General features: G+C 46.4%; 1 protein-coding gene across 4 annotated transcripts in view; it reads left to right on the top strand.

Moving 5' to 3' along the window:
* Window positions 11,229–21,826, top strand: part of ZNRF1 (zinc and ring finger 1) — an 87,863-nt gene continuing 77,265 nt past the window's right edge. For all 4 annotated transcript variants that reach the window (XM_018061709.1, XM_018061707.1, XM_018061708.1 and 1 more), the window contains exon 1: window positions 11,229–11,948. In XM_018061709.1, the coding sequence (XP_017917198.1) occupies window positions 11,525–11,948 (424 nt within the window). In that variant the 5' untranslated portion in view covers window positions 11,229–11,524. The remainder of the gene's footprint in view (window positions 11,949–21,826) is intronic.

Below are 21,826 nucleotides of genomic sequence, written 5' to 3' on the forward strand. Positions count from 1 at the left end.
ACCACAAAGAAATGGCACAAAGACTTCCCCAAAGGTGTTGACGATGAGCTGGAGGTTGTTGCTAAGTTGGGAATAAAGGGTCAACACTTGTAAGGGTTAGAGGGAGGGAATAAAAGCAATCTTCTGGGGTTAACAGAAGAAACAGAACAGAAATCAGCAAGAAGAAAAAAATGTAGGAGAAAAACCTCAAAGAAAGCAAGTCTGTCTTGGACCTGCTATTGGACATGTATAAGCATACAGGATTGACCTGCCAGTCACAAATAAGCAGACAGCATAGCATGTTCCTCAGTATACCTGGCTCAGTGTCCCAGGGACCTCTTTGGACCAAGACCTGACTCTAAATCTTTTCTTACCTTATCACTGGCCCATCTGGGTCATGAGCTGAAACCCTTTACCTCAGATTGGTACTCAATCCACATGGCTGGGACTTGAACCCAGCCCAAACCCAGTTTGAGACTTAAACCCATGTGGCTGGGACTCAAACACAACCAAAACCCACAGTACCTGGTCCTGGTTTCAGGACCTAATGAAGCTCAAGTTCTTGATGTCTCATCACGGAAAGAATTCAGTGAATGACAAAGTGATAGGTGGATTTATTCAGATACAGAGAGAAGCACACTCCACAGACAGAATGTGGGCCATCACAGAGGGTGAGTGTGGCCACGAAATTTGGTGTGGTTAGCTTTCATAGGCTGGGTAATTCCATATGCTAAAGAGTGAGAGGCTTATTCCAACTGTTCTGGGGAAGGGGTGGAGACTTCCAAAGAAAGGCAATACCAAAGGATGTTCAAACTACCAGCAGATGACACCACCCTTATGGCAGAAAGTGAAAAAGAACTAAAGAGCCTCTTAATGAAAGTGAAAGAGGAGAGCAGAAAATGTTGGCTTAAAACTCAACATTCAGAAAACGAAGATCATGGCATCTGGTCCCAGCACTTCATGGCAAATAGATGGGGAAACAGTGGAAACAATGACAGACTTTATTTTGGGGGGCTCCCAAATCACTGCAGATGGTGATTGCAGCCATGAAATTAAAAGATGCTTGCTCCTTGGAAGAAAAGCTATGACCAACCTAGACAGCATATTAAAAAGCAGAGACATTACTTTGACAACAAAAGTCCATCTAGTCAAAGCTATGGTTTTTCTAGTAGTCATGTATGGATGTGAGAGTTGGAGTATAAAGAAAGCTGAATGGTGAAGAATTGATGCTTTTGAACTGTGATGTTGGAGAAGACTCTTGAGAGTCCCTTGGACTGCAAGGAGATCCAACCAGTCCATCCTCAGTTCAGTTCAGTCCAGTCGCTCAGTCGTGTCGGACTCTTTGCGACCCCATGAATCGCAGCACGCCAGGCCTCCCTGTCCATCACCATCTCCCGGAGTTCACTCAGACTCACGTCCATCGAGTCCATGATGCCATCCAGCCATCTCGTCCTTGGTCGTCCCCTTCTCCTCCTGCCCCCAATCCCTCCCAGCATCAGACTCTTCCAATGAGACAACTCTTCGCATGAGGTGGCCAAAGTACTGGAGTTTCAGCTTTAGCATCATTCCTTCCAAAGAAATCGCAAGGTTGATCTCCTTCAGAATGCACTGGTTGGATCTCCTTGCAGTCCAAGGGACTCTCAAGAGTCTTCTCCAACACCACATTTCAAAAGCATCAATTCTTCAGCACTCAGCCTTCTTCACAGTCCAACTCTCACATCCATACATGACCACAGGAAAAACCACAGCCTTGACTAGACAGACCTTAGTCGGCAAAGTAATGTCTCTGCTTTTGAATATACTATCTAGGTTGCTCATAACTTTTCTTCCAAGGAGTAAGCGTCTTTTAATTTCATGGCTGCAGTCACCATCTGCAGTGATTTCGGAGCCCCAAAAAATAAAGTCTGACACTGTTTCCACTCTTTCCCCATCTATTTGCCATGAAGTGATGGGACCAGATGCCATGATCTTCGTTTTCTGAATGTTGAGCTATAAGCCAACTTTTTCTGCTCTCCTCTTTCACTTTCATCAGGAGGCTTTTTAGCTCCTCTTCACTTTCTGCCATAAGGGTGGTGTCATCTGCATATCTGAGGTTATTGATATTTCTCCCGGCAATCTTGATTCCAGCTTGTGTTTCTTCCAGTCCAGCGTTTCTCATGATGTACTCTGCATAGAAGTTAAATAAGCAGGGTGACAATATACAGCCTTGACAGACTCCTTTTCCTATTTGGAACCAGTCTGTTGTTCCATGTCCAGTTCTAACTGTTGCTTCCTGACCTGCATACAGATTTCTCAAGAGGCAGGTCAGGTGGTCTGGTATTCCCATCTCTTTCAGAATTTTCCACAGTTTCTTGTGATCCACACAGTCAAAGGCTTTGGCATAGTCAATAAAGCAGAAATAGATGATTTTCTGGAACTCTCTTGCTTTTTCCATGATCCAGTGGATGTTGGCAATTTGATCTCTGGTTCCTCTGCCTTTTCTAAAACCAGCTTGAACATCAGGAAGTTCACGGTTCATGTATTGCTGAAGCCTGGCTTGGAGAATTTTGAGCATTACTTTACTAGCAGGTGAGATGAGTGCAATTGTACGGTAGTTTGAGCATTCTTGGCATTGCCTTTCTTTGGGATTGGGTTGAAAACTGACCTTTTCCAGTCCTGTGGCCACTGCTGAGTTTTCCAAATTTGCTGACATATTGAGTGCAACACTTTCACAGCATCATCTTTCAGGATTTGAAATAGTCCAACTGGAATTCCATCACCTCCACTAGCTTTGTTCATAGTGATGCTTTCTAAGGTCCACTTGACTTCACATTCCAAGACGTCTGGCTCTAGATTAGTGATCACATCATCATGATTATCTGGGTCGTGAAGATCTTTTTTGTACAGTTCTTCCGTGTATTCTTGCCACCTCTTCTTAATATCTTCTGCTTCTGTTAGGTCCATACCATTTCTGTCCTTTATCGAGCCCATCTTTGCATGAAATGTTCCCTTGGTATCTCTAATTTTCTTGAAGAGATCTCTAGTCTTTCCCATTCTGTTCTTTTCCTCTATTTCTTTGCATTGATGGCTGAAGAAGGCTTTCTTATCTCTCCTTGCTATTCTTTGGAACTCTGCAATTCAGATCCTTATATCTTTCCTTTTCTCCTTTGCTTTTCACCTCTCTTCTTTTCACAGCTATTTGTAAGGCCTCCCCAGACAGCCATTTTGCTTTTTTGCATTTCTTTTCCATGGGGATGGTCTTGATCCCTTGTCTCCTGTACAATGTCATGAACCTCATTCCATAGTTCATCAGGCACTCTATCTACCAGATCTAGGCCCTTAAATCTATTTCTCACTTCCACTGTATAATCATAAGGGATTTGATTTAGGTCATACCTGAATGGTCTAGCGGTTTTCCCTACTTTCTTCAATTTCAGTCTGAATTTGGTAATAAGGAGTTCATGATCTGAGCTGCAGTCAGCTCCTGGTCTTGTTTTTGTTGACTGTATAGAGCTTCTCCATCTTTGGCTGCAAAGAATATAATCAATCTGATTTCGGTGTTGACCATCTGGTGATGTCCATGTGTAGAGTCTTCTCTTGTGTTGTTGGAAGAGGGTGTTTGCTATGACCAGTGCATTTTCTTGGCAAAACTCTATTAGTCTTTGCCCTGCTTCATTTTCGAGGTCAAATTTGCCTGTTACTCCAGGTGTTTCTTGACTTCCTACTTTTGCATTCCAGTCCCCTATAATGAAAAGGACATCTTTTTGGGGTGTTAGTTCTAAAAGGTCTTGTAGGTCTTCATAAAACCGTTCAACTTCAGTTTCTTCAGCATCAATCCTGAAGGAAATCAATCCTGAATATTCATTGGAAGGACTGATGCTGAAGCTGAAACTCCAATACTTTTGCTACCTGATGAACTGACTCATTTGAAAAGACCCTGATGCTGGGAAAGATTGAAGGCGGGAGGAGAAGACAGAGGATGAGATGGTTGGGCAGCATCACTGACGGATGGACATGACTTTGAGTAGGCTCTGGGAGTTGGTGATGGACAGAGAAGCCTGGCATGGTCCATGGGGTTGCAAAGAGTTGGACATGACAGCGACTAAACTGACTGAAATGGAGATCTCCAGGATATGGGCCACTACCCACTCTTTGGTCTTTTAACTGTGCCAGGGAACTGTCATGACACCTCAGGGTGTGTCATTTCACTTGTTTATTGAGGATTAAAGTCTTGTCTTGTCTGCCATCTTGGTCCCACTGGATTCTAATCAGTTTATGTTGTGTCTTTAGTCTATGTCATACTTTCAGAAGTTCTGCCCTGCCCCTTTCCCTCCTGTTACACAACCATCTCACCCTTTGTTGTCTCCTGCCTTCAGTCTTTCCCAGCATCAGTGTCTTTTCTAATGGTCAGCTCTTCCCATCAGATGGCCAAAGAACTGAAGCTTCAGTTTCAGCATCAATACTTCCAATGAATATTCAGGGTTCATTTCCTTTAGGATTGACTGGTTTGATCTCCTTACTGTCCAAGGGACTCTCAAGAGTCTTCTCCAACACCACAGTTCGAAAGCATCAATTCTTCCGTGCTCAGCATTTTTTTAGGATCCAACTTTCACACTCATAACATGACTGCTGGCAAAACCAAAGCTTTGACTATACAGACCTTTTTGGCAGTTATGTCTCTAATTTTTAATATACTGTCTAGGTTTGTCATAGCTTTTCTTCCAAGGAGCATGTGTCTTTTAATTTCATGGCTGCAGTCACCATCTGCTGTGATTTTGAAGCCCAAGAAAATAAAATCTGTCACTGCTTCCATTTTTTCCACTTCTATTTGCCATGAATTGATGCTATGATCTTTGTTTTTTGAATGTTGAGTTTTAAGCTAGCGTTATCACTCTCCTCTTTCGCTTTCATCAAGAAGCTCTTTAGTTCCTCTTCGCTTTCTGCCATAAGGGCGGTGTCATCTTACTGATATTTCTCCTAGCAATCTTGATTCCAGCTTGTGCTTCATCTAGCCGGGCATTTCACGTGATGTACTGGGCATATAAGTTAAGCAAGCAGGGTGACAATATGCAGCTTTGACGTATGTCTTTCCCGATTTGGAACTTGTCCATTGTTCCCTGTCTGGTTATAACTGTTGTTTCTTGATCTGCATACAGGTTTCTCAGTAGGCTGGTAAGGTGGTCTGGTATTCCAGCCTCTTTTAGAATTTTCAACAGTTTGTTGTGATCCACAGAGTCAAAAGCTTTAGCATAGTCAATGAAGCAGAAGTAGATGTCCACTGAACGAGTGATTAGCAAATAGTCTGGTGTAGCTATAACTTAGGGAAGATGGCAGGATGTAACAAAAAGTACAGGTAGAAAAGCTGAAAAGGGCTCGTTAGGAAGGGCCCTGCTTAGACTTTGAAGTTTTATTTTGGATAGAAAAAGTGATTCCGAGCCTCTCTGTCTGTCGACATGTAGCTTGGTAATTCCTTTCCTACTAAAACCAGTAGGACTGCCCCTACCCAAGCATTTCTGAAACCCTCCCCAACTCCCACCTCTTTAGTTTATTTTTGTCTAGTTCTCAAAATCTGCTTGTTATAGGTATTAAGTACAGAAAGTACTTTGGGTTTCAAGTCCTCGGTGCTCTCTGTTTTCCCAATGTTTTCTTTCCTGAACGTGAAAAAGGCCAGGGAGAATTTTTAGAAAGGGACCATGAGCCCCTTTCTAGCTACCTCCCCAAGCCTTCTTTCCACCTCCCACCCACGGTGTCACCAGGAAAGAGTAGGGACTCTCTGCTTGCTTCTTCACTACTGTGGTCCCTGAGATCTGCACTTGAAGGTCCAGTCTGTGTTAGAGACCGAACAGCATTGGGGGTCCCTTGTCAGGCAGATTCCAACTTGCTGACCAGGCTTCAGGGCTCTTATCACCAAACAATGTCTTTTCAGAAAGTCACTTGCTAGCCACGCCACAGGAAGGCAGGGTATGATGTAGCCAACCCTGAAATCCAGGACTCTGGCTGGGTCTTATCAGCAACTTCCTTGCAAGTTTGAGCACAATCCTTTATCTTTCCGGTCCCCTGCTTCCTCTTCTGCAGAATGTGGAGTTAGCTGACCCCTTAGTCTCTCTATATCTGGGAAGCTTGGGACCCTGCCCTGAAGTCTACCAGTAATTTTCCTCTCCATCAATCAACAAATATTTGTGGATGTGCCCACATGCTCTGGCTGCTTGCTACATACATTTGGTTGATCATTAGCCTGGTTTTCTCTCTTTATGTTTGCTCTTTTCAAGTAAAATGATTCAAAAACTAAAGAACTATGCTGCTTCTGCTGCTGTTACTAAGTCGCTTCAGTTGTGTCCGACTCTGTGTGACCCCATAGTTGGCAGCCCACCAGGCTCCCCCTTCCCTGGGATTCTCCAGGCAAGAACACTGGAGTGGGTTGCCATTTCCTTCTCCAATGCATGAAAGTGAAAAGTGAAAGTGAAGTTGCTCAGTCGTGTCCGACTCTTAGTGATCCCATGGACTGCAGCCTACCAGGCTCCTCAGTCCATGGGATTTTCCAGGCAAGAGTACTGGAATGGGTTGCCATTGCCTTCTCCAAAGAGCTATGAGAGGGGACTTAACTGGCAGTCCAGTGGTTAGGTCTCCAGGCTTCCACTGCAAGGGATGTGGGTTTCATCCCTGGTTGGGGCACTAAGATCCTGCATGCTGCGGGGTGTGGCCAAAAGAAACCCCAACAAAATAAAACAAACAATGCCAATAACAAACAAACAAACAAAACCAAGAGCTATGAGAGGGCTGAGAGGACATTTCTTACTTGGAAATATTTGTTAGCTCCTAGAAGCTGCAGTCCATGGGGTCGCGAAGAGCTGGACACTACTGAGCGACTTCACTTTCACATTTCACTTTCATGCATTGGAGAAGGAAATGGCAACCCACTCCAGTGTTCTTGCCTGGAGAATCCCAGGGATGGCAGAACCTGGTGGGCTGCCGTCTATGGGGTCGCACAGAGTCGGACACGACTGAAGCGACTCAGCAGCAGCAGCAGCAGCAGAAGCCGTGGGAGGTCATGCCCAGCCTGGCTACTTCCCAGGAGTAGGCCTTAACAAGCCTTTTCCTTCATTTTCTGAACCCTTCAGGTCCGAGACTTACATTCTTCCAGGTGATGTTCCAAACTGGGGTTTTGTATCACTGTCACACACTCACACTGCAAAGGCAGATGGCTTTGGCAATGCTGATTTGTGAAAAAAAAAAAAAATTTTTTTGAGATATTGTTGATTTACAATATTATAAAAGTTTTAGGTGTACAGCATAGTGATTCACAATGTTTAAAGATTATACTCCATTTATAGTTATTATAAAATATTGATTACAGGCAATGCTGATTTTGTCAGCTCTTTCTCCTGACTATTCCGGTAGGTGGGTCAGTGATTTATTAATCCTGGTTCACAGCTGGCAGAGAACCAGGAAACAGTTCTTCCAGGGTCAGTGAGAGCGTGAAGATAAAAAATAAAATAGAGGGTTCTCGTCTAGCTGGAGCCATTTTTGCATATGATACCCTTGCATCACGTGTGTCCAGAATGACTTGCCACCTCTCCCCAGATCTGTTAACTTTAAACCAAGAACCCACAGGAGAGACTTGGAGCAAAACACATACTGGATTCTTGATGCAACAAAAGACAAACTGAAGCTAATCTGAGGCTGAAGGTTTCAGTGGATGCCTGTTGCTATGGCATGAGTCACTCTGTCTAAGATGTAAAGGACAGAATCAAGCTGCTGAATGAAGAACTTTCCTTGCTCTATATCTTAACATTTTTATTTCAGGGGGAGATTTGTCATCTGAATAACTGCGCAAGGAGATAACAAGGACATTGCCTGAGAAAGACTGTTGTTCAAGGTCCCACAGGCCACTTAAGCTCAGTGTCATCACACGGCAGAAAGCAGGGGCTTCACCTTTGCACGTTAAACTCTCGGCCATTCAGTGGCGCCAGATGTGAGAGAGACAGGACAACCAGCAGACTGGAATATATTCCTCAAGGGCAAATTGTTAATATACAAAAAGAAATACAGTTATTAGGCAGATCTAGTCTTTTTCACCCCATTGGGAAGCATAGAGAAAAAATGAAATTGTCATCCAAAGAGGCCTTAATGAGCATGTTCACTGTAAAGCGTAGAAGTCCAGTTTTGCTTCTTCCAGTGGTTTACACTTTCCATATGCTCCCCTCTCTCTTTATCTAGGCTCTCTGTTCAAACACTAAAATACAAAAAAGTACATAATGAAATGAAGCATTTCCCATCCATCATCCCAGCTCTCTAGTTCCTACTTCCCACCCCCCAGAGGATTACATTATGTTGTTTCATGTTCCCATCCAGTCTTCCATTCATATCTTTATTCTTGTCTGTATATATATCCCATGGACAGAGGAGCCTGGCAGGCTACAGTCCATGGGGTTGCAAAGAGTCAGACATGACTTAAGGACTAAAGAGCGGCAGGAGCATCTTCATGGCTCATTAATCATTTGGCCTTATTAATCGTTACTATTTTTAAGGATAATGATGTTGATAAAACTTTCCAGAGCCCCCCCATCCCCTCAGGATACAGTTCACGGCTACCCTGGGCCCTTTTGTCAGCTCTGAGGACCAGCTTCATCTCTGGTTCCCACTCCTCTTCGCAGCTCTACTGCGTCTTCCAGCTCCTTTGAACATGCTGTTCCTTTTGTCTGGAACATTCTTCTCTTCCTGAAACACAGCTAATTCCCCACCCCCACCCTGCTTTCCCTGGCTAATCTCCAACTCATCTTTTAGGTCTTGGCTTGGAATCACTATGTCTGTGCCTGTCTCCTTCCATCAGCACACGGTCTTGAATTACTCATTCATTCATTTCATAAACATACACTGAGTGTTACTTACTTGCCAGGCACTGCTTTAGGCTGATCTACCACACTGGAGTGTCACTGCCTGCGTTGATACCTCGTATATATGCGTGTGTGTTATTGCACTGTAATTCACATATCATCAAATTTACCCTCTTAAGTGTATAATTCAGTGCTTTTTTTTGGTATATGCACCAGGTTGTACAACCATCACCACTGTCTAATCCCAGAACATTTTCATCACTCCAAAAATAAACCCAGTAGCAGTCATCCTCCATTCTCCCCTCCCTTCCTTCCCCCAGCCCCCACCTTTCTTTCTGTCAATAAATCCGCCTATTCTGGACATTTCATACTTCTTTTACTTAGTGTTTTCAAGATTTATTCATGTGGTAGCATGTAGCAGCACTTTGTTTTTTTTTTTAGCATTTCGTTCTTTTAATGACTGTCCATTGTATGAATATATCACATTTGCTTTACCCATCCACCAGTTGATGAACATTTAGGTTAGTGTTTCTTCTGAAGCCCTGTGAGAACAAGACTCCATTTGTTTTGCTCACTATCATATCCCAGAACCTAGTGCAATACCTGGCACTTATTAGAAATTCCTATTTTGGGAATTACCTGGCTGTCCAGTGGTTAGGACTCTGCTTTCACCACTGGGGGCCCAGGTTGGATTCCTGGTCAAGGAACTAAGGTTCCACAAGCCTCCCAGTACAGCAAAAAAAAAAAAAAAAAGGTTTCTATTTTGTTCAACTTTTAAAAAAAAGTGTTGAATGAATAGGTAAATCAAAACCTAGTTAGATGGTTACAATACTTATGGATTATATATTTATCTCCTCAGTAGAGATCTGTGGAAGGTATCCTCTTCTCTGCACAGTACTGAACTACCTGTCTTCTTTTTTCAGGGAGGAAATTGGGTTAAATTTAACCTTTCTTGTTTTTCTTCAAATCACTCATTTGGATCTTAGCTGTATACAAATTCCCCATTTGGAAACTTACAGATAATGTTTTGGGTATTAAAACATTCTGTTTTTTCCTTCATCATTTCTCATACAGAAATCTCAACTTCCTTCTGCAAGGGCTTTTTGCTGCTTGCAAAGTTCTCCTATTCCTTCCAAGCTGGTCACACTGAGACAATCAATACCTATGACAGATCAACCTTTCTTTTTTCAGTTTTAATATTTCTTTGCACCCTGTTTTGGCTCCTTGATTTGGAAGCATCTGACATTTAGAACAAGGAAGTCAGTTAGACCAGGGACTGAGTGACAGTCCTAGGCAGCACTCAGCACTTAAAAAAATAGCTGTTAAACAAATGAATGAACGAAAGAATGGAATGAGTGAGTGAATGTGAATATGTGAGCGAGACATTGCAAAACGCAGACACGGTGAGCAAATATTGGGTACCTGCTGTGTCCCAGGCCCTGCGATGCATACCTGGATAAACGGTAAACAAAACAGGAGTCCTTCCTTGAACCAGGGAGTTTCTAAAAGCACTAGTTCTAGCTGCATTATTAGATTTCCACGTCTGTTATTTTTTTAATCGTACACCTGATGATTTTCAGAATCGCATTTTATCTTAAGGATCTACCCATTTGCTTAAGTCCAAAATAGGAAGTTCTGATCTATTGGCAGCAAAATCTGAAATCACAAGCAACCCGCCCCCCCCCACTCCCCCCAGCCCTGTTTAATCCCGGAAAAACTATCGAGTCCCAAAACGCTAAACTTCCTGGTGTTGGGGATTCCAAGACATTGAACCTCAGATAGAACGGACAGCAAGTCCACCAGAGGGTGCTGCGGGGGCAAATTCGTGCCGGGAGGGGAGCTTGACCAGTGACCCTCGGGGCTAGGTAGGCGTCTGGAGTCCTTTTTCTTCTTCCCCGGGTTTCTTTCCCACCCCTTGGACCACCGCCGCCCCTCCGCCCACGGGGGGATTCCCCCTGAATGACCAGCTGCTCTTGGGGTCTTAAAGGTGCCGCGTCGCCTCTGGTCCTGAGCTCCAGCGGCTCGGACCACTCCTGCCCCGGGGCCATCGGACAGGGCAGGGCCGGCCGGGCGGGGCGGGCGGGGCGGGCGAGGCGTCCACGCCCCGCTGTCCCCGCCCGGCGCCGCCCTGGCCGCGAAGGGGTTAACGCGGGGGGCGGGGGGCGGGGGCGCCGCCGCGCCTGCGCGCTGCCGCCCTCCATTGTCTCCGCGGCGGTGAGGAGCGCCGGCGAGCGCAGCCCGGGAGCGAGCGGCGCGGCCGGCGGGGCCCGCGCGGCAGGGCCGAGAGCGCGACGGGAGCGCGGCTTCGCGAGCTCCGCGGGCCGCCGGCGCCGCAGCCCGCCCGGGCCTCGGGGGTCCGGGCCGCCGTCCCGGCCGCGGCGTCTTGAGGCGGCACGCGCCGGCGCCCCCGCCCTCCTCCTCCGGCGGCCGCTGCCGGGCGGGCGGCCTCCTCCCCGCGGCGCCCGGCCCTCGGGAGCCCGGGGGCGGCCTGGGGCGCGCCGAGCCCGCGCGCCTCGCCTCTCCGGACCGTGAGGGGAATCATGCGCCGGGCTCGGGACGCCTGCAGCCCGTAGTCTGGGTCCTGCTCGGGTCCTGTCTTTTTCCTTCTTTTTCCTTTCCCCTCCGGTCTCCTTTTTGCTCCCCCGTATGCCCGCCCAGCCCTGCCCCCGCCGCTGAGGACAGGGGGAGGGTCTCGGCCTGCAGGCTCCCGCCCCGCCGGGGCCCGGGCGAGCATGGGCGGCAAGCAGAGCACAGCGGCCCGCTCGCGCGGCCCCTTCCCGGGGGTCTCCACCGACGACAGCGCCGTGCCCCCGCCGGGAGGGGCGCCCCACTTCGGGCACTACCGGGCGGGCGGCGGGGCCATGGGGCTCCGCAGCCGCTCGGTCAGCTCCGTGGCGGGCATGGGCATGGACCCCAGCACGGCCAGCGGGGTGCCCTTTGGCCTCTACACCCCCGCCTCCCGGGGGGCCGGCGATGCCGAGAGGGCGCCCGGCAGCGGAGGGTCGACGTCCGACTCCACCTATGCCCACGGCAATGGTTACCAGGAGACGGGTGGCGGTCACCATAGAGACGGGATGCTGTACCTGGGCTCCCGAGCCTCGCTAGCGGATGCTCTACCTCTGCACATCGCACCCCGGTGGTTCAGCTCGCACAGTGGTGAGTCCGCGGGCGCCGGAGGCCTCGGAGGGTGGGGTGCCAGGGAGGGCGCGCCGAGGTGCCCCTCACCTTCGCACGCGTGCACGCAAAAGGTCTGGAGGTAAAGTGCGCTACCTGGATCTGGCTGTCGTCCTCTTGGTTCCCGAAGCCAAGGGATGAATGGAATACCCACTCTAGAAATGAGGCTTTCTGAGAGGCCGAGGAGAGCCAGGTGTGTGAGGACTTCAGGCGTTGGTTCACTTGTGGATGCCTGTTGAAGTCTCATTCATTGGCCTCCCCGTCCTCAGAGAAGTCTGGCTGGTCGCAAGTCGGCCTCCGTGCTTCGTTTCTGTTACTGCTGCATTGTGCTGGGTGCACCGGTAACACAGAAGGGATCCAATTGGACCGAGCATCTCAGACAAAGGATGTGAAGAGAAGATTGGGGCCAAGTGGGGTTTGGATGAGGGCACTTGCTCTTGCTGGAGAAGTGGGTGCCCAGTTTTGCGGCTGTGCTGGAAATCTGAATTGTTTAAAATGGAGCGGCCGACAGGCTGCTGCCATAGACAGGTGTGGCCTGCTGGTCGGAGGGCGCAGCCAGGGAGCCTCCCTGGGAGGCTTTGCGTGACCGGGGCTCTGGTTACCCGTGCTGCATGCAGTAGCAGCCTTGGCTCAGTGACTCTTGGATCCCTCCATCTTTCTTCTCCTCCATGCTAAAGTGCTTGGGTATTCTGCATCTTTTTGTGACCAAGACATGGCAATTCTCTTGCACTGCTGTTGGCACATGTCAGGGGGAAAGGAGGAGTCAAAGGACCTGGATGAATTCATTTTGTGAACTTCTGGTGACAGGTCAGCAAAAAGCTGGAGGAGGATTTCCTAGACTCTGGCAGGGCAGAAGAGACACTGGCAGGAGCTTCTGGAGGAAAACAGGTCTGTCTGCTTAGCTAACCTGAGAAACCAGGTTAGGCCTCCAGAAAATTGGTCAGAAGGGGTGTGGGGCCGCTATTTACTAATTGGCGAGTTGGAGAAAAGAAGTTAACATATTCAGACTCCTTTGGGCGACTTCAGAAAATTTAGATACTGTGTAGAAGAAAGATTGCTCTATGGAGGATTTATCTGTTGGATCACTGCTTGCTCTTGTGAAATAGGGGAGACACTTTGGATCTCTATTTCTGGAAATAATGTTAATTTTTTTTTCAATTCTTTAAACTGATTGTGAAATGAGTTTTAGGGAGGAATAGTGACTAATTTAGGGTAATCCTTGAAAGTGGCTTTTAATTGCTAGGATGGAATTTTAATCCCTGAACAGACTTCTAGATATAATTTGGACACTGCCCTGATGTAGGGTGTGATTACCTCTGGCACTTTCAGACATCATTTGATCAGCTTTAGACATCTTAAACTTAGTAATCTTCCTTATAAAATTTGGTCCAGAAAGGGTCAGGTGTATTTTTGAGGTGATTGTAGTTAAGTTTTTAAGAGAGCTGTCATTAGTGTCTGAGTTTAAACAGAAAAGCACTATAAGACAGTTCTCAAAAGTCACAGGTAGAATTTTGTGTGTTGCAGGAATGTAATCTTAGAGTAGGAGTTCCCTTTTTCCACTCAAATTTCTTTTCTTTTACCAGAAAGTTCTTTTTCCTTATTCCGCCACCAGGTTCCATGCCAGAGTTATGAGCTTGCATTTGGATTCTAAAATTCAGACTCTTCAGCTGTAAAACCTTAATTTTTTTTTTTTTTTCCTTTTTCCAGCTAGAGGTTAGGAAGAGCTGCTGAACCAGGGACTACAGGAAAAGTTGAAGCATATTAATCCCTTGAGGGATTGACATTGAAGTGTGTGTGTGTGTGTGGGGGGGGGGCTGCTGTTAATATTTCGGGTAATATGGTCATCATAGGGCCATCCTGGCCTTTGCAGGCATTGAACATGCCGGGCTCTGCCCATTCAGCGCCCCCACAAATTTCAGAGCGCTCCTGGTTGGGGCTTGATTGAGAACCACTGCCTTAGGGATTTGTTGTTTTATGCAAGTGAAATAATTAATTTTTCCTGTGCAGCGCATTTGAGAGGAACTTTGATGCTTCTGTTCTTCTGCAGTGGTGGTTCTCTCTCGCCTTCTGAAACAGGCCACAAGCCCTTCCTTCCAGGACATCCCTTTCCTTTCTTGTTCGCTGCTCGCTTGCTGTGAGACGAGAAACTTGCTTCCATCGTGGGGCCTTTGGGTAAGGTCCCAGCAGTTCTCACTCTCGTGTCTGAGGAGCAGAGGAGTAAGGGTTTCAGGGCACGGTTGACTAGGTGTCTGAAGTTGTTGTGATGTCGTTTGTGTTTCCAAGGTGCTTTTGGATCTCTTCATGGGCACAAAAAACAGTTGTCTGTGAAGCAAGTAGGGGAGTTCAGTGAGCACGAGGCTTCCTCAGAGGGACTGAGCTGACACTGTGTCAAGGGGCAGAATGCTAGGGTCCCAGGAGCTGGGACCGTGGACGAGACACCTCACCTCTTTTGAGTCTTGTCTTGGTTATTTTAAAAATACAGATAACAGCCTGTAAAGGTTGTTCCCCAAATCCTGTGAGGATACATGGCGGTCACATTGGCCCTCACCGGGGTCGTGACCCTAGCTTGCACCCTCTGCTCCCTTTGCCTGGAATGCTTTTCCGTCCATTTTGTACATGGATAACCTTTTATGATCCCTTGAGGCTTAACTTAAATTTCTCCTCAGGGACCACACTTAAAAATTGCCTCCCTCCTGTGAGTCTCTTCCATCACTCACCTGTTACCTTAATAGCACTTAACACACTTTATTTATCCATTTACTCTTTCTGTTTACTTCATCTGAATTTTTACTCCATGAGAGCAAGACTATGCCTCTTGACCACTGTTGTAACTCCTACACTCTGTGTGCCAGGCACAAATATTTGTTGAGTGAATGAATTTGAATGCTGTATGTCCATCATATCATTACTCATCACTGTAACAGTAGGAGGTAAAATGTTTTTATTCCCATTTTACAGGTGAGGAAACTGAGGTGTAGAGGGAGGTTAAGGAACCCCCACAAGGCCGGACAATGGGAGGCAGAGCTGGGATTGCAGTGCAGGCCTGCCAGCATCAGAATCCATTTGACCTCTTAGCCATTACCCTCTGCTTCCTCTCATCCTAAAACAGAAGGAAGTGGAAATCTCACTGGCCTGCTTGTCAGAGGGCTGGGCTCCTCTCCTGCTTGGGCTGCTCCTTAACTGCCTGACTTGTGACCTTGTGCAAGTCAGTCATTTCACCTCAAAGTTAACCGTTTCTTCACCTGTTAAAATGGAGATCATACCTGCTCTGCCCACCTTACCGGGTCACTGTTGTGGCCTCACGAGAGGCTATTTACGAAAGCCAAGTAACTTGGAGTGGGAAGTTCTTATCTTACAGGGGTCACTTCTGTAGTTCTCTGCCTTCTTTCACCTCCTCAGAATGTGCTGGGCAGAGAGAGGCTTAGAATCGTGGGGACTCTTTGTCCAGAATGAAAGCAAGTGCCCTCTGCTGAAATCTGACCTGTATTGAGGGGGCCATCTGTAGTTAACAAATGCCGTTTGAGAAGAGCCACCTAATAGAGTTCGCGTCCCTTCTTTTCCACATTAAAATGTGTTTTGCTATAAGGTTTTTCATTCCTCTGGTGGTTGTCTGGGTGGTATTCTGGAGGTCTGGTCATCCTTTTATAGTCCTGTTTAATTCAGAATGCAGATTGCCAAATGTAGGGGGGAAATATAGAGACCCAGCATGTTGGAAGGAAGAGGTTGCCCGTTTCCTGGGCCTGAGTATAAATGGCCGGTCATAAGATTTCCCTCCACCTTCTTAGGCATATATGTGTATACACGTGTGTGTTCAGGAAACTAAACTGTTCTGTCTTGTCACCAGGCCATCAAAGGGGCCAGTAGAAGGTGACTTTTGCTAAGTCTTTGAACCTGCCAGCAGGATATCTCATGGGTTCTGTTGCTGGCACTCTGGGGTTCTCAAGTGATTTGATCTTCTCTATTCTTAAATAGAGAGAGTTGCCAATCCCATTGGAGTAGATCAGAAAGCCTCTTTGTGCCTCACTCTAGGTGTGCTGGATGTAATGGTCCTTGCCATGGATTCTGGAGAAGGAAAACCATTCTGTGGCCTCCAAGTAGCAGGATGAGTCCTTGCCCTGCCAAAGTTCTATTCTTAATGAAGACTAGTGGGTTTTTTTTTTTTTTTTGGAAGACTTTTTACAAAGCAGAGTTTTTAGTTCTCTGTTACCATGAGGGCTTGTTTGCTATAAAAGAAAAGTAGAGTTCCCTTGAGAAGATCATTTCTTAAAGGTCACAGTTACTTCTTCCTCATTGGGGTTTGAAAGGTGTTGCAAAAAAACAGTGGTTTCACTCTGTTATGGGATGTGTACATTTTGCCATTAAACAGAGACACACCAATGGCGACCCACTCCAGTACTCTTGCCTGGAAAATTCCATGGGTGGAGGAGCCTGGTAGGCTGCAGTCCATGGGGTCGCTAAGAGTCGGACACAACTGAGCGACTTCACGTTCACTGTTCACTTTCATGCTTTGGAGAAGGACATGGCAACCCACTCCAGTGTTCTTGCCTGGAGAATCCCAGGGACGGAGGGGCCTGGTGGGCTGCCGTCTATGGGGGCGCACAGAGTCAGACACGACTGAAGCGACTCAGCAGCAGCAGCAGCACCCCAAATAGGTCACAAGGAATACTCTCTGAGCCAAAGCCACTCTTTACCAGAAATGCAACTCTAGTTGCTTTTGGGAAAAGGAACATGCTTTGTATTTTACAGATATGATAGTCAACCTAAGTTTATTGGGCACTTATATTTTAGCAAACCCAATTTTAAAACTAAACTTCAATTTTGACAGCTTCAAAATTGGGGGAAATGTCATAGGGAAGTGGTGGTAACTTAAATGGGCTCTTGGTCTCGCTCTTACTAACCCTTAAGTAGGGGGTGTTTTTAATGACTGGGTCACTGAGGTTGTGGTACCAACATTTCGAAGTTAGTCCAAAACTTAAATCCTGTTACTAGTCTTGTAATGAATGCTTACAAATTTTCGTCTGTCTCTTTTCCAGGCTTTGTCCTGGCCTGTCTCAATCAGATGGTTCCTAGTGATGACGGTGGGTGTAGGCTTGAGTATGAGACCTGGCAGTTTTCACCTCTGAACCTTTATTCCCTCACAAGGTCACATGTTTATCCTTGAAACCAACAGTTGGGTTCCTGATTTTGATAGGTTGAATGGATGAGGGGTGAGTTGTGGGTGTGAGTGAGTAACCTGAAGAGCAACCCTCAAGTGTGGAGCAAATGAAGAACCAAGTTGAATCTTAAAGCAGCAGCTGGGGTACTTTACAGACTGGTGAGACTGTTTACCTTGAGATCTCCCTGGAGTTGCTGGAATTGAGAGTACAGCCTTGCTCTGCTGGGAGTAAAGAGGAAGGAGGAGTTGGCTGCGCCCTGTAAAGTTAGAGGAGGCATGGTAAGAATTTATAGTGCACTCCCAAATCTGTAGTGAGAAGGAGGCAGATGCGAACGCCGAGCTCTCCTGATTTCTGTGAATGGTTCACAGGGTTTGCAAACTTGACTCTGCCCAGTATTCTCCAGAGCCTCGTTAACAAATGCAGCTCCCAGAGTTCAGTAGAACCTGAATTTGTCACAAATGATTCTAAAAATGTAGTCAGAATACCCGCTATAAAGGAAAGGCTCCCCGACCATGGATCTAACTTTTCTCTCCCCAGAGAACTCCGAATGCTTTTCTTACGCATTCATCTCTTTCAGCATCTAAACTAGATTCCCGAGTGGGATCCACACAGGTCTTGCCTTCTGTTGCTCCCAGAGGGTGTAGCCATCCAGCAAGAGCATTGTTCAGTTTTTGCCCATTTTCTCTCACGCGGAACCAAGCGTTTTTCTCCTGCAGGCAGGCCTGAGCCAGTCTGCCCTGGTCCCCAGTTGCTCCGAACAGAAGGTGATTGGGACAGGGTCCCCTCCTCCATGCTTCTCCTCCCCTGGTTTTTCCTCCTGAGGCCTGTGTGCTGTTAGCTGCTTGTGCTGCAGGAGGGCTTCCTGAGTTACATCCTCTTTCTTCTATCCCCAGCCGGGAAGCTAGACAAGTCAAGCTCTTAGGATAAATCCAGACTTTGATGTGGACAAAACACCTTTTTCATTTTAATTTTTAATTGACAAAGTATGGACCTGTATGTGTAGATCTGTTGAACTGAGACATTGACTTATTCAACTGAGACTGATTGCTTCCAGTGTCCCTAGGTGCTGGGCATGTATACTTATGGTGAAGGTGAGTAGCATTACTTTGTTCTTTCTAAGAATTTTTGCTTCCTCACTCCTCTGAGAGAGAGTCTGAATACTGCAGCCCGCGGCAGATTTGGCCTCCTTCTTCGTTCCCCTGTTGAACTCACAGGCAGGTTCGCGTGTTTGCCCATGAGGTGCTACAGGGATGGCCTCCTCCCTGCCCTTGGCTCAGCTCTCCCTTCTTTCCTCAGCCCTCTGTCTGCGCTGGGGCAGGTCATCTGTTCTTTGCGTTTCCAGTCAAGTGCCTACTAAGAAGAAATTCCTCATACGTGCCAACATGAGCGGTCCTCTCCTCCATGGAAATTGCAAAAGGAAAACATTTGTTTGAAATTATCTTTGCCTTCAGTATCTTTGTCATCCCTAGAGCCTCTTTTCTTTCTGGTCACTGAACACTGTTTTCACCACTCTTAACCCATGTCTGTGAAATTTATCCTAAGCCAAAATGTACTTAAGGAAATGTAAGTAAGAGTTTCTCCTCCTTGGTCTTGTGTTTGTCTGTGAGCTCCACGACATTGACACTTTAGTGCTGTTTTAAGTAATTTTTGAAGGCAGTGCTGGTGACCAAAATGTTATTTCTCCCCCAGAAATTTTAAAATCTGTTTTATATTTGAGGTTTTTTTTTTTTTTTTTTTAAATTTTTTTAACCCAAAGTAAAGAATATAGGATGTTCCATGCTGAAAGACTTTGTATAGACTTTGGCTGTTGAGGTGATCCCTTAGTCTCTGAAGGATAATCTTTGGAGAAACCTCTCCTTGCATTTCCGTGTATTTGGCCTCTTGGTCTTGGGGAATTACACTCGGTTTACCGTGGCTCCAGCTTGCTTATTGATCATACCTTCAGCCCTCTACAAAATGTAATTAAATAAACCATGCTTCAAAAATAGTTATTCTGTAATTAGTCACCTCTGTATTGTACAATGTCTTTTAAGGTCGAAGCTGATTTTCAGCATGTGGAGAAGCTAGATCTGGAGTCGCCCACACCATGAGGCAGAGGTAGGAGGGGAGTGCAAAGCTGAGGCCCCCGAGACCTCAGCCAGTCTGGTCATTTTGCCCACATTTCTCCAGTGTTTGTAGGACACCCCTAATCCCCTACCCTTGCTGAGGTGGTGCTTTTCCTTAGGGAAAGCTCTTAGGATTCTTTATCTTGATTCCCACCTTGGTGCTCCAGGAGTCCCGCAAGGATTTGAGGGAGCCCTAGGGATTCCAGTCTAAACCGATGGAGCATTTGGTCCACCATGAATACAGATGAGTTTTCTGTAATATTGTTTTATTCTCTTTAGATCATACAAACTGCTAATGCCCTCCAAGGTACAGCACCAGCTAAGTCAGCTTTTCAAAGAAACTTTGTGACAACACTGCCCACTACTGTAATTAGCATGACGAAATGTAATGTTAGATTTCCTCAGTCTTGGTCAGGAATGGCTGAAAGATTGATACCATTGCAGCCAGTTGCCCTGATGAACTCTGGTTAAATTCAAGGCCTGTGCTCAGGATTGGCTTGCAAGCTAGCTGCCTTCCATCTTAATATCTGAACAAGCCCAGTCATGTTGGCTGTGTTTAATCCATCTATTTCCTGCTGCTGCTGCTGCTGCTGCATCGCTTCAGTCGTGTCCAACTCTGTGAGACCCCATTTCCTACCTCCTTTCAAATGCAGAGGCCAAATGCAACGTAAAAGAATAGTGAATCTAAGTATCTCCAGTATTTTGAGGTATAGGAATCTCCTATGAAGTGGCAGACCTTTGAGAAATAGTATTATGAGTTGTTCTGTTTTTGCTGTGGCTTTGGAAAACCTTTGGATTCTTCTACTGAACATTTGTTTGGGGAAAAAAAATCTTTTTAATGAAACAGTGTGAGTCACAGAGCAGCCACTCCTTCTCATAATAGCATTTCTCACCAGGGGAATTTTTGGTAGCTGTTGGGGGAGGATTTGAGTAGGTTGTCGAAGATAAATCCCTCGGTCGAACATAGCCAAAGGGCTGCCATATCAGAACTCTGGTGCTTTCCGTGCTGACAGCAAGCCCTGAATTCAAAGTGCAGGACAGCAGAGTGGAATGGGGAAGGCCTGTGCTCAGAGAACTGTCACGGTGACCTGACCAATGAGGTTGGCGTTTCAGCATTCAGACTCTCCATTAAAACAGCGTTGTAGTGTAAAAGGACTGTGAAACAGACTCCTTGGGTTAGAGGGCCTGAGACTGTGTACTAGAACAATTATTTCTGGATTAAGGGATGACTGTGGTCCTAATGATGAGACTCATAAAAGCCACAAGCATGCCTGCTTTTTCCACATTGTGAAATGGTGGCATGGCGCCTGGCGCTGACCGCCTCACACAGAGAGGATTCGCACAGGGTCTGTGCTCTTAAGACTTCAGGTCTAATAAGCACTTAGAATAACACTCTGTGAACCCTTGAGCCAGTGTCTTTGTGGGATGGTGAAGAGGGGATGCAAGAGACACCGAGACTTAGAACAAACCAGGGTTATACCACCAGCATCCAGGATGCCTGTCTTCAGCCTCTCTGCCCGCCGGAACCCGAGTTTTCACCGTTTCCAGCTTGAGTGACTTAACAGTACTTCTTCGGTCCTCGTGTCTGAACCATGGCTTATGTAAGCTACAGACGAAGGAAAGTCTGAAAGGTTATTACAACTGTTGAGATTTGCTTTCCTTTGGAAAGGCAGAGCTGTCTCCATTCCGTGTTTTCCTGGCTTTGTACTTTTCTTCAAAGCCTTTTACCAGTTCCAAGTCTCCAGAGCTCAGTGAGGGGGAACAGGAAGCCAGCGTTTGATGCCTGAGAGCCAGCAATAACTAAGAGAGAAGGGCAGAAGCAGGGAACTGGGAGGGGGAGTTGTGGGCCTTGAATGTATCCAGGCCTCTAGGATCATAGATGCATCCTGCAGAGATGACTTTAACCAACTTGCTCAAACAAGGAAAAACCAGTAGGAACCTCTGTTCTGAGAATTCAAATTTCTCTTCGATGGTATAGTGGGGCTCAATATTTTTAATTGATGGCATGATTACAAAATACCTTTTCCCTAAGGAGTTCCAAACAATTTCTAAAAAATGATTATCGCTTTTATTAAATAGCGGAATAACTTTCCTCTCTTTCCCTGGAGGGTCCCCAGGGTACATCTTGTCATGGGATCCAGGCTGGAGCCTGACCCTTCCTTTTCCTGTCCATTCACACTAGATGAACTCTGTGAAGTCCCAGTCCTGTGACTGCAAGATGGAAGGGTCACAGGGGTTTGTGCTATTTCAGTTTTGGTTTCACTTGCATATTTTAGGAAATCAAATAGTGTGGCTCTGAATAGGAATTCTTGTCTCTTGGAATCTTTTCAAAAATGAGCTGTTTCAGGCATCCAAGAGAGAATGTGGTAACCTACCAAGCAGATAAGTAAATAGAACATTATAGATGTAATTGTATGGACCTCATGCGAGTCATAGGTTTCTCCTTCCCTTCCCAAAGGTAACCTCTGCCCTGATTCTCCTGTTGATCAGCCTATATATGTGGCTGCTTTTTACTCCCTGTTTCTGTCTAAAATAGTATTTGCAGTGTTCAATTTAAACTTCATGGTGTCTCGTCTTTTTATATCTCTGTCTGTAGATA

Source organism: Capra hircus, chromosome 18, assembly GCF_001704415.2.
Source record: "Capra hircus breed San Clemente chromosome 18, ASM170441v1, whole genome shotgun sequence".
In the NCBI taxonomy this organism is placed as follows: Eukaryota; Metazoa; Chordata; class Mammalia; order Artiodactyla; family Bovidae; genus Capra; species Capra hircus.